General features: G+C 40.0%; 1 protein-coding gene and 1 pseudogene across 1 annotated transcript in view; both read left to right on the forward strand.

Moving 5' to 3' along the window:
• gpc5a (glypican 5a) overlaps nt 1-17,024 on the forward strand; it is a 1,004,507-nt gene that overhangs the window by 315,349 nt on the left and 672,134 nt on the right. The window contains exons 4-5 of the mRNA XM_060825935.1: nt 1,751-1,884; nt 9,918-10,043. Coding sequence (XP_060681918.1) covers nt 1,751-1,884; nt 9,918-10,043 — 260 coding nt within the window. The remainder of the gene's footprint in view (nt 1-1,750; nt 1,885-9,917; nt 10,044-17,024) is intronic.
• Nucleotides 15,422-16,234, forward strand: LOC132816602 (protein mago nashi homolog; annotated as a pseudogene).

Below are 17,024 nucleotides of genomic sequence, written 5' to 3' on the forward strand. Positions count from 1 at the left end.
TCAGATGCAGCTAAGCCATATTTTGCTGTAATCCTCAAAACTTGTACTAAGAAACTTGTAGCTGAAGTTATGCCTTTTGTATTAATGTGAATGTTCAGTTATACAGTCAATCTGAAGCTTAGTCCTTAAATGTTCCTAAAGGAAATTTTCCAGCTTTAATGGGGAAGAATGTGGTTGGAAAATATCAAACTCAAATAAAATTAAGTAGATCGCTTATCAGATTCCTCAGAATCTATCATACTTGAGGAAAGAACAGTAGCATCACAGAAGCATAGAGATGTACAGCATAGAAACATACCCTTCGGTCCAACTGGTCTCTGCCAACCAGATATCTTAAAGGAATCTAGTCCCATTTGCTAGCAATTGGCTTACATCCCTCTCAACCCTGCCGAATCATATGCCATCCAGATGCCTTTCAAATGTTGTAATTGTATCAACCTGCACCACTTCCTCTTGCAGCTCAATCCATACATGCACCACCCTTTGTGTGAAAAAGGTGCCCCTTAGGTCTGTTTTAAATTTTTTCTATCTCACCCTAAACCTATGCCCTCTGGTTCTGGACTCCTCCACCCCAGAGAAATGACCTTGTTTAAGTAGCCGAAGCATCTGAAGGACACAGTACCTCAGTGGAGGATACCATGACATCATATAAACCTCTATACATTCAGTCATTTCAGAACATTTCTAGTACATCTAAAACACCACAGGTTAAAGCCAATGAGAAAAATAAGCCAACGGCTGAGGTGCACCAACAGCCATATAAGAATTGATGGAATGTTTTACTTACTGGGTAATATTTCCAATGTTTTTATTTCAAGGGCCTCTGATATAAAGTGCATGTTGAGTACTTATTCAAGTTTGTTGATCATGTGACATCATAATGACACCATTGACAGTTTTGAAGGCAACAGGTTAGTCTAGCCTGCTGTATTGTAAAATAAATGCCTCCTCAAAAAAGTTTCTGTTGTTGTTAAACATTTTGGTCTCCCATTCCCCTTGAAATATAATAATCCTGTACTAACAAGGTGCTTAGGGGAAACATGGCAACCTTTTCATTGCATTGCTGCTGTACAATTTCTTTGACTTTAACTGAAAGAATCAACACTCTGCTTGACTTTGCCTTTGGCCATAGACTACAAATCAGATTTATTGGAGATGAAGTGTATAAATGCACAGGATTGAAAACAAACAGTTGGAAACTGCAGGCATTTTTACACTTGAAATATAAAAAAAAAATGGCTTCTTGGCCATTAACTCTGCACTTACCAAGAATGAAGGAACAGAAATAACAGACCATAAAAAAAACTCCTTTTTCAATCCCAGGTCTCAAACATGTTATAAAATAACAACTTGCAGCATAAGTAAAATTTGTGAGGATAAATATTGGTGGTGTTGACGAATTATGAATGTGATATTATTGCTGAAGTAATCTCACATGACAATCTCCTTTATTTGATGAGTTATCTGTGAATTGAGAACTGCAGATTAGTCATTGCATTTCTTGAGCGTTGTAATCATAGTTTTCCACCATTTTTCTTTTAAAAATGGGATCAGCCTGTATTCTTTGCCTCACGTGTGGATATTATGTATAAATTTGAATAAACCATACTGAATCAAATTAACTTAGTGTAAAAACTGATGCAATATATTGAAGCTGACTTAACTGAGCAAACATTTTAAGAAATATTTTTCAGTTGTAAATTCTATCTTAATGTTGTTGATTCCAAGTAAGTCATCTTTTTCTTTTCAGGTAAATAGAGCCTGTGGACATCCTGTTCGAAAGCCCACTCAACCTTTGGAACACCAAACAGATCCTTACAATGATAAACCTGGGCTGAAAATCACTCATAAAGAAGATGAGGAGACCTTATCCAACAGGAGAAAGTAAGATGCAGCAATTGTCATTTATACTTACTAGACTTCTGTAAAGGCAGCACCTAAAGGTTACTGATGTTTTAAATATACATGTATACAATATTTAATGCCTTCTTTTAAAGCAAGCACAGGATAACAAAGTGTGTTAAGAGTAAGCATATATTGGTTTATTGAAGCAATATTCTGATGTTTTGGAACATCCCATATTTTTTCTTTTTATATCTTGTAAGGTTCTGTTTACTTACTGTATCAGGCACTGAGGGTCTATGAATTAGAGACCCTCTGGTTTCCTTATCACACTCTTCGTATGACAGTTCCTGTCTGCTCCTGTTCCTAAGCGGCAGTGGAATAAGGCCCTTCTTGGGCTTCAGTCAGTAGCAGGGTAGAAACGCCATTCTGGTGAGCACTTAGTCCTGGGTAGAGGAGGTAGGATCCAGATTTGCAAGCCTCCAGCCTGATTTAATAGCCCTCACTAGAAAACTAATTATGGAGGACAGCATTAAATTCCATACATTGAATTAGCAGGACAGCTGGATGCTTGCTAAAAGTAATAATGCAAAAGTATTTGGTATTTGTAAAGTAGTGACTACTGGAGGAATGTGTGACACAGAATCTACCCTGCAAAGCTGGGCAATAACACAAAAGAGTTGTTGGCAATCTTCACAATGTGGACAAATAGGTAGCAACCTGAAAGGTGCAGTATAGACTGCTTACAAGTTGTTCTCTTTAAGATACTGAGGTGCAGTTCCATACCAAAAAAATTTAGAGGTGCTGTGCATTATAATAAACTGGCCATATGCAAATACAACATTTATATGATTATTTGCATCCAGTGGAAGGAGCTTCCCATGGAGATGGACAAACAACGGACATGCTGGGCAGAATCTGTTTAATCACTGAACAATGTGGACACTAGGGACAAAATTGAGCAAATCACATGAGATTGGTAGTAAGAAAATTCTCAATGGGAAGGACAAGATGTCCTATTTTCTAAGCAAGTGTTGAACAGAGCGAGATAAGATTATAGTTAGTGAGCAATGAGTCACCTGTAAAAATGTCACCTCTTTATTATGAAGTTTCCCATTCTCCCAATTCTTGTTAGCAAAAGAATGGCACCAATGCTGACTTGATAATCAGAGCAGGTACCAGTCATCTCCAGCCCACCACTTGCTCCTGGACATGTGTCCCCAAAATCTCAGGACATGCTCCTTGGGGGTTAACCACACATTCTCCCCTTCCACAGATGTTGGCATAAGACATGTATGAGCCTCACTGCATCCTCATGGCACATCTCTGATCCATTTACAAGACTGTTCTGAAATTCAGTGCTTCACTTTGGAATGCAATGGCACCTTTTGCTGTAATGCTGCTGCCAGACACTTTGTGTAGAGGGACCTAGCTCATGACCTGCATCTCAGGGATCTCTGCTTGCTATCTGAACATTCACTCACATTTCACTGGCTTGATTGCTTACAGAATCCCCACCATGGTTTGCCCTGCCTTTAGTGCTTTGTCCTCTTGGCTATAGCTTAAAAGTTCTCCATACTTCTCTCTTGACTTATTTTTTAGTGTGGACACATACTTCTCTCTTGACTTACCTTTTAGTGTGGACACAAAGCCAGGCAGTTTGTCATATTTGAACAGTATGGCAATAGAAAAGCACAGCAGGCCAGGCCACATCCAGGGAGCTGACTCTCCTGCTCCACGGATTCTGCCTGACCTGGTGCATTTTTCTAGTGCCACACATTTTGACTCTGACTCTTCAGCATCTTCAGTCCTTACTTTTTTCTAACTTGTCATAGTTGTCAGCTTTCATAAGTTATAAGATGGCATATACTACTGCATGTCAATTGCGACATCAATCTCATATTGCACCGTGTACCAGCAATTTAAATAGCAACCACACTGCATGTGTGTCAATCATGCCTGTGTATACCTATGGGTCCAATACAGCCTGGGGAGACACACTATGTTAGATAGTGGGCTGCGTAGCTATAAATTCTGTGTCTTACAATCTTATACTCCACAACCACCTGATGAAGGGGCAGCGCTCCGAAAGCTAGTGCTTCCAATTAAACCTGTTGGACTATAACCTGATGTTGTATGAGTTTTAACTTTGCGTATAGATCAGTCAGGAGCCTGGTTATTCATTAGATGAGGCTGTCTTTTCCAAGTCAATCAAGGTGGTGGGCCTTGTCAGTCCTGGGATTCTATCCACTCCAAATCAAGGAGGGATTATCAGGTACAGCTGCTTTGGTGTAATAGGGACGCTGGGATTAAAGTCAGCATGATGAGATACAGAAAAGGACAATAAATTGGAATCCATTACTATATCTGCTGAGCTTTTCCAGCAACTTCTGTTTCTGTTCCTGATTTACAGTATCCACAGTTCTTTCGGTTTTTATTTCTTATTTAACTCACTGCCATATCTCTTCTAGGCATACCCACTTTGAAGAAGATCTGCTCCTTTCTCCGACGCCATTTCCTTTCCAATCTTTTTTCTTGTCCACTGCCAACTGTTCTCTCTCTTTGAGCTTTATCCCTACTTATCGTTTACTCATTATCCCCACCAATCTCCCCCCGCCCCCCTCCCCTCTCCAAAGCTCTATCTTCTGCATATAAATCAACATTTTCTCATCTACCATTAGTTCTGAGGAAGGATCATCGGACCCGAAATGTTAACTCTGATTTCTCTTCACAGCTGCTGTCAGACCTGCTGAGCTTTTCCAGCAGCTTCTGTTTTTGTTCCTAGTTTACAGCATTCTCAGTTCTTTTGGTTTGTACTACTTTGTATGATGTTTGGCATGATGTCTCGAGGTCCCGGGGCTCAGGAAGTAAAACATGGAGCTGAATAGTTAAATAGATGGGTTAGCTGGTAATATTGGGAGAACTAAAGCTGATACAGTTGAAGTAGAGGTAAATGTGAATATTTGGGGTCACCTCGACAGAGAGGTTGAGTCTGTGACTCACTCTGTGAAGCAAGTTTACAAGGTTCATTCCTTGACTTTTTGGGTTAAGTTAGAAGGAATGATTAGACAAATTAGGCTTTATTCCAGAGGATTTAGAAAGTTAAGGGATGATCTAACTGAGATTTTCTGGATATGAACAGGGAAAGACATGATAGGTAAAGATAAACTACTTCCACTGGTTTATGATTCTAGAACCAGGAGGGATAATCTAAGAGTCAGGGCAAGGCATTCAGGAGAGATGTTTAAAAGTACTTCTGCATGCACAGATTAGTGGAGGTTTGGAACTCTCTTTCTCAAATAGTAGTCAATGCTAATTCAGTTGTTAAATTTAAATCTGAGATTGACTAATTTTCATTAAGCAAGGATATCAAGGGGCATGAGCCAAGGTAGGCATATAGACGAAAGAACAGTACAACACAGAAACAGGCCCTTTGGCCCTCCAAGCCTGAGCTTACACATTTTGCCCTTTCATACTAAAACTATCTTTACTTCCAGGATCTGTATCCCTCTATTCCTTTCCTATTCATGTATTAATCCAGGTATTTCTTGAATGCCGCTATTGTGACTGCTTCCATCACCGTGCATTTCAGGCACTCACCACCCTTGGTGTAAATAACGTGCTCTAAACCCATCTGCCCTTTGAACCTGTGTCCCCTAGTAATTCACCCCTCCACCCAGGGAAAAAGCCTATATTTTCCCCTATATTCATACCATTTACAATTTTATAAACTTCTCTCAGGTCACCTCTTAACCTCCTGTGTTCCAATGAAAACAAACCCAGCCTATCTAACCTTTCTTCACTGCTAAAATCCTCCATACTAGGCAACATCCTGGTAAACCTTTTCTGTACCCTCCCTGAAACATCAACATCCTTCTGGTAGTGTTGTGACCAGAATTGTACACAATATTCCAAGTGTGGTCTAACTAAAATTCTATAAAGCTACAGCATGCCTTGTCTATCCTTGCTCAATGCCCCTTCCAATGAAGGCAAGCAAGCCATAGGCCTTTTGTTAACTGCCTTATCTACCTGTTCTACTGCCTTCAGTGATCTGTGGGGTGTACACACCCAGATCCCTCTGCATATCAATGCTCCCAAGGGTTCAGCCATTCGTATACTTCCACCTGTATTTGATCACCAAAAATGCATTTATCACAAATGGAGTCAGGTGACAGATCAGACATGATATTATTGAACAGCAAACAGGCCTAAGGGACTGAAAGGCCTACTCCTGTTCCTCTTTTCCTGTGTTCTTATGTTCCTAAGTGCAATTGCTGTTTGATTTCATCATTATCCAAATAGCAAATATGCAATTCAGATGAAAATGGCTGCCACCGTAGCCAGTGTAGCTGGAGTAATTGTTTCATTCTTCAGTACTATGCAATGTGAGGCTTTTCAAAGGACAATAACATTAAACAAACATCCATATAGTAAGGGAAAGTCACCTCCAAGTACTAAATGCTATATTTACCCTTGGGTATTACCTTACTGTGTCGAGTCAGAATCCATGTCCAAGTACTCTTGGTTAGATTATGCAGCATCATAGATCAATCACCACCTATACCTGTGATGCACAAACAATTTAATGAAGCCTGATAGATTGACCTCAGGCTTCACCTTCTGCCTTGGGATCCTCCAACCACATGACAACAACGTCGACTTCACCAGTTTCCTAATTCCCCTACCCCAACCTCATCCCAGATCCAAACCTCCAACTTGGCACCACCCTCTTGAACTATCCTTCCTGTCCATCTTTCCTCCTACCTATCTGCTCCATCCTCCGTTCTGACCTATCACCATCACCCTCCACCTGCATCTACCTATCATCTTCCCAACTACCTCATCCCCACCCCCACCCTCTATTTATCTCCCAGTCCATTTCCCCTGACCCCCAAACCCACCTCCACCCTCCTATTTGTCTCCCAGTCTCTTTCCCCCTACACCACCACCACCCCCATTCCTGTTGAAGGGCTTATGCCAGAAACATAGATTCTCCTGCTCCTCAGATGCTGCCTGACCTACTGTGCTTTTTCAGTGCCACACTTTTCGACCAAGATTGACTCCAGTTGTCAAAGCTACAAACACCTTCCAAGTTCCTGTTGCTCACTTTGCATCTTACACCATGAAACATACAACTAAACAGAGCTAATATTAATTCTTACACCACATGAATATACATTTACAAGTGTGAGATTGTGTTTATAATACTACAACCATATCACTTTTATGTCCTTCAGTCTTCTTCCTTGCGCTTCCAGTATGTCTTGGTGCAATGTCAGGATCTGTGGCTGGATTGGAGGGAGCCTGTCCTACAATGAAACTTGTTCGTCTTGAGTGTTCAGTTAAGTGTCCCTTGGAACATTTATGTCCAGTGAACCCAGATGTGTTGGAAGTGTTCTGATCAGAAGCAGAGGCGCCCTCCTTGGCTTGATCTCCCTCAGGGTTGTGAGTGGCAGACAGGGTGGAGGTGGATAGCTGAGTTCCATCTGGTGAATCCAAAGAGGAGACTTATTGGGGAAGTATGTATGTAGTTCCTCCTCTGGCTGGGTGTCTACTGGCACTGCCCTATGTCCTTGTGAAGAAGGTGCACCTGGAATGAAATCCAAGTATCATTCTCCTTGAATTTGTTAAGAATACATTCAGAGTGCTAGTAGTTGGAGAGCAGCTTGGCAATGGACAATAATTCTTACTTTGTTATTGCGACATTGATGTTTTGGCATTATTATAGGAGCAGCCATTTCCTCACTGGCCTAGTCCAGAATTGTATCCTCGTAAGGTGGGAGACGCTGACTGTCAGTCAACCCATCCCTTGGCCTGGCTCCTGCTGCCTTTGTAGATTATTTTCTCCTCAAATGAAACAAAGGGAAGGGTGAGTGAGATGAAAGTGGGTGACATAGCTATTAGCTGGTTCGTGGGGGCAAGGTAGTGAGGTGTCTCATGTCAGTGAGTAGGCATTGCAGAGGAAACACAGGCAGTGGAAAGTTTTGGGGTATGTGAAAGCAAGAGAGATAAGATTTTATATACCACAGTGAGTGGTTGATCATGAGCCACATGATCATGGGAAGTGGGTGTAAAAGTAGAGTTAGATTTAGTATGCAATAGCAGGTAGAAGATGAAGTCACTTACCCTTATCAAATGCAGAAGGCCATTTGACCTTTCTTTATTGTGAGGTGTTCCTTACAGTAACCGAAATGGCAACCTTGGAGCAGGCTGCCAGGATCTGATATCATGGTATCCTCTGCTGGCCATGAGGAAGGTCCATCTACCAGGACGTACCGGTTCTTATTGGAAAAGTAGGGTGCCAATTTTCATTTGTGTGACATTATCGAGTCATAGCGTTATAGAGCCCTAAAACATGGGGACAGGCCCTTTGGCCCAAGCTGGTCCATGCCGACCAAAATGACCATCCGTGCTAACCCCATTTCCCTGCACTTGGCTCATATCCTTCTAATCCTTTTCTATCCTTCTATTTGTCGAAATGGATTTTAAATGTGGTTAATGTACCCATCTCAACCACTTTTGTTGGCAGCTCATTCCATATGCGTACTACCTTTTGTTTGAAAACGTTACCCTCAGGTTCCCTTTTATTCTTTCCCCTCTAACCTTAAACTGGGCGGCACGGTGGCACAGTGGTTAGCACTGCTGCCTCACAGCGCCAGGGACCTGGGTTCAATTCCCGCCTCAGGCGACTGACTGTGTGGAGTTTGCACATTCTCCCCGTGTCTGCGTGGGTTTCCTCCGGGTGCTCCGGTTTCCTCCCACAGTCCAAAGATGTGCAGGTCAGGTGAATTGGCCATGCTAAGTTGCCCGTAGTGTTAGGTGGGGGGTATATGTAGGGGTATGGGTGGGTTGTGCTTCGGCGGGTCGGTGTGGACTTGTTGGGCCGAAGGGCCTGTTTGCACACTGTAAGTAATCTAATCTGATGTCCTCTAGTCCTCGATACTCTAACTGAGGAAAAAGAAAGAATGCATTCATTTTATCCATGCCTCTTATGATCTTATACACCTCTATAAAGAGCCCCTCAGTCTCCCAAAGAAAAAAGTCCTTGCTTGTTCAATCTCTCCCTATAACTCAGACCATTGAGTCCAAACAACAGTCTTATAAATATCGTCTGCAGTCTTTCCAGTTTAATGACAACGTGACCAAAACGAACACAATACTCAAGTGCGGCCTCAACAACGTCCTGTAATACTGCAACATAACTTTGCACCTTCTATACTCAGTGCCCTGACTGATGAAGGCCAGTGTGTCAAAAGCCTTCTTCACTGCCCTGTCTGCCTGTGACAGGTTTGAGGAAATTGACAGGATCCATGCAGGGCAGCTGTGGATGACTGCAGTGAAACAGAGGGGACAATGAGTGGGCTACAAGAAAGAAATATGGCATTGGAAATTAACTGGGTTTGGGAAGATAGCATGAGAAAACTTATTAGGACTCTGAGAGAACCCTCTATGAAACTTGTCAAGATTGGTACTTAGCCAATTTTTGGTAAAAATTAGTCCCCTTTTTCTCCATATCTGACTTCTTTTAGGTGTTTGGGTTTGATGGCAATAACCAAGCTAGTTCCATTCTGTTCTAAGATCTTTTTTGCCTGACTTGACCTGGATCAAGTTCAGTGCAAGTGGCATTATTTCATCAGAGATATGAGCTTCTTTAATCAGAATGCTTCACCTCCACCTTTTTCTTTGAAATCGTATTTCCTTTGAGTTTTACATTTTGGGAATTAATATAACAATATTATGAGCCAGGTAATGGTACAGATACACAGATATTCAGCTTATAGTTAATAAATCCTGCAAATTATTCTTTTTAATATTAGCAAATGAATATCCTTGGTATGATATTTCATTGATAATTAATGAGTGGATGCCTATATTTAATAGCAGAGAAAGCATTGTCCACAATCGTGGTAAACATTCATCAACCAATAACACTATTAGACATTTATATCTTCAACGTTTTCATTTCTATCTCAAAGCACTATTGTGTAATCCGTTTGCTAATTTGGCAAAAAAATTTGCAATGGTTTGGTAAGTTGTACATTTTTCTATCTCAGGAAATGTTTTGTTTGTTTCAGAGAGTTCATCAATAGTCTACGGTTATACAGGACTTTGTACGGTGGATTGGCTGATCAGTTGTGTGTCAATGACTTAGCAGCTGCTGATGGACAAACATGCTGGAATGGAGAAGATCTCGTGAATAGGTGAGAGAGGCTGTTCTATTTATGAGACTGTGAGCTGGAGGCTAATCAGTTCCCAAATCTAGCAAATGAGTGCTTTGCTATTCAGCTTGTTTGATCAAGATGATTTGTTCTTCCGTATTTTACTTCTGGGTATAGTTAATATTGATGGATTTATGGTGGAGGTAAGATTAAAATCCCTAAAGATCAAAATACATTTGTTCAACAAGTACCAAGTGGAATGCAATTGTAATTACTGTGCTTTCATGTTTACAAGTACCAACATATACAGTAATTTCAAACAGATGTGCCAGTCATAACCGGAAGATAGACTGCGAAGTTTGCTATCACTATTTGTCAGGTTTTATAGATTTTTACAAAAACGTCTTTACAATGTGATCTTGGATGTCATTGATCTCTCGTGAAACTTGCAAACCTCTGATGGTGTTAATATATTTTTATTAGCAAAATAGTATTTACTCTTTTGGATAAAGTCATCTGAGTTTTCTTGTTATCAACAAAAGTTTTCATTAATTATATGGAAACAGTGATTAGTTTTGTCCATGCTGTTTTATGAGTTGTATTCTACATCATTCAGTTTTCTGTACATATTGTCAGTCTATGTTACATTTGATATGGTTTCAATGTTATTACAAATGTAAGGTGGCATGGCACGCATTAAGTTACATGACTAATTAAGCATAATGAATCCACAGTGAATGTTACATGACAGTGTCTTATTCAGTTCTCAAAATATCTTAATGTAGCAGTCAAGAAAAGGTTGTAGCATTGAATGATGTGTGAAAGTATGTAGAACAAAATCTTAATACAAGAAAACAATCAGAAAATCCTTTGGTGAAAAATACTGAACGAAGGAAAATATATTTTGCATGTATGTGGTCTCTCTACTAGTCAATGTACTTCCAAATGTAGATGTGAAATTAAAAGTGAAACAATTGTTGGAAGCATAATATTTTACATGAAACAGCTAACTGAAGTGCCACCTACAAAGAAAAGAAACAAAAGTTCAAGATTGTTTTTTGACAGGGAGCTCATTGCTGTAGCCACTTCTATCCTTAGCCATTCCTTGATAGCCTTTAACTTCTATCCTATTCCCTCTCAGTCACTTTTGATGATCCAGTGCCTTTCATGGTGGTACATTTTAGCCCTAAATGCAAGTTAACTGCTGATATAAAGTCCCACTGCCCATCCCCGACCCAATCTGCTATCTTTATTCTTTCAGTAAACAGTGTTTTTTTCCTCTAATTAGTCTTCCAAACTCTTGAATTTCAGTTAAAAGTCACACAATACCAGGTTATAGTCCAATATGTTTATTTGGAAACGCAAGCCTTCAGAGCACTGCTCCTTCATCAGGTGGTTGTCAACCTGTTGGACTATAACCTGGTATTGTGTGATTTTTAACTTTGTACACCGCAGTCTAACACCGGCACCTCCAACTCTTGAATTTCAGTGACAGCTTGCTCCAAAGTGTTGACTCAATCTCAGCACTTGGCCACCCAAAATACGACACTGGCAGCATGGCTCTTATCACCAACTGCTCCATGCCATCACCATTTAGTCTTAAAACACCTTCTCATTCATTAGGTATCTCAGATTATTCTACACCTCAGTCCTCTCGCTTAAAACCTTCATTCTGTGCTGGCAACATGAGTCAATTTTTTCTACTGAGCTATATTCATTTCATTCCTCCTTCAACCTTTATACTGAGAGGCTTGTTAGCTTCAGTGACTTCAATATTCATCCCAATTCATTATATTCAGACTTCTGAGTTTATTGTCCTCCTCTCTTCTCTTCCCCTCTTGCTCATGTAAATTCATATCTACTTTATTGAACAACCATCTCGTGTAGCTTTGCTACTCTCATTGTATCAATTGTAGATAAGACATGTCTGATCATTTGCCTTTTCCTTACCATTTCATCAGATTCCTTCAGCTGTTGTTCCTCAGTAACAACACTCAAAACAAACTTGAAACTAACTGCTTGCATTAACCTTTGTGTTTGCTTTCTTACTACCTTTCATCACTTCATGATAAATCCTACCTTTTTCCACTTCACTTTATTTCTTTTAGTGTTTCCCTCACCTGCTCTTTATGGCTGTTCTCCATCAGTTTTCTCTCCTAGTGGGTTCAATGCCAGACAGAAGTTTTCAAAGTAACTAATCCTCATTTACACAGAAATAATATGTTCCAAATACTCCATCTTGCTTTCTTGATTAAGAAACCATGTTGTTAATTTGAAAATGAGCATTTTTGCTTTTCTGCTATCTATAAGCTTTACAGTAGCTTGAGTTTGACCTTCAAACTAACTTATGCAGCCAAGGTTTTGGGTTAAGTGCATTTCTCGCATTTTTAAACAAAGTTAAAGTGAACTTCTGGAGTGGTCAGCTGATGCTGCTGTCAAATCGAATTATTTTCAATGTTCCGATCCAATTTCCTTCTGAAATTATATCATTGCTGCTGTTGCTGCTCCTGTCCAATATCAGTCACTTGTTCCTTCCTCTCCTTGAAGCAAAGCTGTTTCCAGACCAAGCCACTTTCCTGTCTCAGATGATGTTTGTTCTTCACAATTCATCTGTCCAAAGCAATGGAACATTTTTCTTGGGTGTGAAGCACATTCTCCAAATTGCCCAGGATATTTTTCTGCTCTGTAAAAACGTTCAGAAACAGTAACTACAATTTACTGAAGCATAGTGGCAGGAGGATTTGTGAAGCTAAAAAAAACTGTTATGCATCCCTTCATACCTGAGAACAATTCTCTCTCTCTCTCTCTCTCTCTCTCTCTGTGCTCCCAGCAAACAGCAGGGTCAGCTCTAACAGTTGGCTTTGACCCATTCTCTGTCATTGTACGAAGCAAAATCATATCCCAAAAAAGCAGCTAAATGTTAAGCTTATGCAGTTTGATTGGATCTTAAAGGAGCATTTAACCACAGTGGAACAAATACATTTGTATTGGGTATGAGGGCGATAATGTATTCAATGTTTGAATTCTAACACCAACCCACCTTTCCCCATTTTAATGGAAATCAGGTGAGTGGGTGTGTGACAAGCCCACTTCAAAGAGGTAGTTATGTTTTAAGTATTATAACCAGGTTGTATATCTCATTTGTATTGACTTTTTGGAATAGCGCAACAACTAGGAAAACCCACACACCCTCCAGCATCACCTGCCATATGATTTCCATTCTAGATTAAATATACTACACGCAAAACTCAATTAAAATGAGAGGGAATAGTGTGGTCTGTCACTTAACCATCCCAAACTCCCCTATCAGGTCTATAAACTTCTCCATTCAGTCTACCCTAAGGAACTGAGTCCCAAGATTGTCATAACTACCATCAAGCAGGAGCACAGACATACCCTGTCTTACACTTCTCAAACAAACCTAAAATTTAGGGTTAACCAGCCTCTCATGGGACACTGTAACAAGAACACAAACTAATAGTTTGTAGAAATGAATAAAACAGGGACACTGAATATTTAAGAAATGCTTAAAAAATATATTCAGAGGTGCCAAACTGGTCCTTCTCTTTTCCTGCATTCCCACCACCACAGTTACCCCAGTCAGTCAGCCCACATAAGATGGTTTTATTTAACTGCGTCTCTAGTAATCTAGTTTTTCATTTAAAATATTTATAAGAGCCGATGTTGTATAAGGACCCTGAGACCACATGAACATGAATATACAAAGAAGATTCATTAGCCCTCACCATTAATCACCATTGAGTGATTAGTATTTGGTGTTAATGTAAAATAAATAGTCTTACTTTGAAGTCTAAATCTGAAGACAACTCTTTGCCTTGTCTTTTCCTTGATCAGTCTGTCATAAACCCAACTCATAGTGTGCGATCAAACAACATAAAAGCATTGTTAGTAACCCCACCCCCATTCAAGAATGCACATACTTTCGTAGAATCTGTGCTGGAAATTACAGTCAACCACATTTTAGAATGTATGCTGGCTACTAGATCTGTAGACATTTGAACTCTATCTGTTAAAATAAAAGCATTTTTTAAAAATGATAATATCTAATGGTTTGCTTTGAAAAAGGTTGAATCTTGTAAATTGACAATGTGGATGGAGGGAGAATCTTTGAAAGACAATTATCAGAAGATAATACAAAGAAGGCTTCAGTTCATGTCAGCTAGAAGAGTGTATCTTAAGAATTTTAATAAAATATACCACAGGTGCTGAAAGCCTGAAATATTAGCATAAAATGCTGAAAATAATCAGAAAGGGGTCAAAGAGCATCAGTAGAATGAAAAACAGAGAATGAAAATCATTCATCCAGACAGCTGGTGATGGGCTGAATGGCCTCCTGCATAACAGTTCTGTGACTTTAGATCAATAACCTTTAACCAGAACGAGATGAGGTCAGATTTTAAACAAGTACAGATCACGGGAAAGGCAGGGATGCTGTATGGACAAACAGGATGAAAGTTTGATGACAGGGTCAAACACAGGACAGTATCTTTTCTCTGAGGAATAAATGGAAACAGTAGCTGGATTCTGAGATTGTTGAACTTCATATTGAGTCAGTAAGCTTGCAAAGTACTTCAGAGAAAGATGTGGTTCTCTTCTTTAAATATCTACTGAGCTTCATACAAGTACGACAGGAGGCTAAGTATAGTGTTTGGAATTAAAACTGGACAGCAATAATAAATGACCAACAGCTCAGAGTTATACCTGCCAACTGAATGAGGCTATTCAGCAATGTGATCATCCGATCTCCATTCAGTATCCCCAGTGTAGTGGAGACCTCATTGAGAGCACAAAATGTAGTATTGAATGAAATGTATATAAATTACTGTTCCATCTGGAATGAGGGGAGAAGGTGAAAGAACAGATGTTGTAGCTTCTGTGTGGTCATGGAAAAGGTGGCCTTGGAAGTTGCTGAGAAGTTGGTAAAAGAATAGGTCAGTGTGAGATGGAGGCTTAACCCCTTCAGAATGCTGAAAGAAAAGAGGAGACTAAGATGTGCATCATGTTGAACATGGTGGAAATATCAGTGGATGATCCATTGAAAAGAGAAGCTGATGGATTGGAAGTTGAGGATGAGTGAAATTTGAAATTTTGATGGAAAAAAAACTGGATACAGGGTACAAATTTCGCTCATCCTCACCTTCCAATCCATCAGCTTCTCTTTTGACAACAGTGGAATGTGGCATTGTTGGAACAGATGCCATAGAAAAACTGGGAGAAAGGAAAAAACATGGAATGGGAGGATGTGGGATAGAAGGAAATGTAATCAAAGCAGTTTTGGGAGTCTCTGAAATTTAGATAGGTTTAAGAAGGGAAAAATCAGAGATACTGATTAAAATTGAAGTAAAGTTGAACGTATGAAGTAAAATTGTTGGAATATTCTCATTTTGCATGAGTGCAGGATGCAGCATTGTTATGATCAAGGTAAACTAAGGTATACTAAAAGCAGCAATTATGAAAATGATGCCGTGGTTAGGAAGTAGACATATGTACATGAAAATGTCATGGATGAATTAAAGTTAATCATGGAAAACAGCAAAATCGCAAAAGAAGGTGATGCTGTGTGGCCTCCACCTGACCATGTAGGATAATGGGAGTTGGAAATTGGAATAACAGATGAACACATTTGATTTATATCATCTAAGATTAGGTCACTAATTATAAAGTCATAGATTCATAGAGATGTACAGCATGGAAACAGACCCTTCGGTCCGAACAGATATCCCAACCCAATCCTACCTGCCAGCACCTGACCCATACCACTCCAAACCCTTGCTATTCATATACCCATCCAAATGCCTCTTAAATGTTGCAATTGTACCAGCCTCCACCACTTCCTCTGGGAGCTCATTCCATACATATACCACCCTCTGCGTGAAAAAGTTGCCCTGTCAGTCTCTTTCATATCTTTCCCCTCTCACCCTAAACCTATGCCCTCTAGTTCTGGACTCCCCCACCCCAGGGTAAAGACTTTGCCTATTTACCCGATCCATTCCCCTCTATAAGGTCATCCCTCAGCCTCCGAAGCTCCAGGGAAAACAGCCCCAGCCTGTTCAGCCTCTCCCTATAGCTCAAATTGATGTAAATCAGTCCAAGGATCCAGATGGTTTGCTTGTTTCCTATTATCTTGTCCAGAGTTTGTAGTGTCCAGTTTTCAATCTATTGGGCTGCACTTCAAGATCAAGCCTGTCCATGACGTTTCTAACCATGAATAGAACATGAAGTAGACTGAGGGTAAAATTAAACAGTCATGATTTGGAGATGCCTGTGTTGGACTGGGGTGTACAAAGTTAAAAGTCACACAACACCAGGTTATACTCCAACAGGTTTAATTGGAAGCACTCTAGCTTTCGGGAATACTTTATTTCATTCTCTTAGCTCCACAGTCAGTTTTACAGCCTCCCCTAGTTCCAGTCTCTAGGTCACTCTGTTAAAGGGGCAACACACACCTATCCACAGACATAAATTTCCATACTAAGATGCTGGATGTAGGGATGAACTAGAGTGGTAGAATTGGAAGAGCATTGATTGATTTGGGTTAATCCTTCCTGATGAAGGGCTTTTGTCCGAAACGTCAAATTTCCTGCTCCTCGGATGCTGCCTGACCTGCTGTGCTTTTCCAGCGCCACATTCTTGACTCACTTTCTCTGACGTGGATTGGGTATTTGGCAATTTTTTAATGTGAATATATATGCAATTCCATCTTTTCACAAAATAGGTGATTTTTTTTAATGATATTGATTAATGATTAAAATAAATGATATTGAACAAAGGAAAGGCGATCAACATATCAGAGAAAGAGCCAAAGTAGGGGGCTTGAACTGAACTGAAACTAAGAATGCTCAATCTATTCCATAAAGCAGTGGGCAAAGTTAGGACCCATATGGGTTTGTTTAGTAAAACCCTTTACTATGAGTGCAAGTGTGCCAATGATACTTGGTATTTGAAACAGAGTTTTGGAGCGTAGTTCTTAGGTGCTATGTTGATGTATATATGATCACTGGC

Source organism: Hemiscyllium ocellatum, chromosome 6, assembly GCF_020745735.1.
Source record: "Hemiscyllium ocellatum isolate sHemOce1 chromosome 6, sHemOce1.pat.X.cur, whole genome shotgun sequence".
NCBI lineage: Eukaryota > Metazoa > Chordata > Chondrichthyes > Orectolobiformes > Hemiscylliidae > Hemiscyllium > Hemiscyllium ocellatum.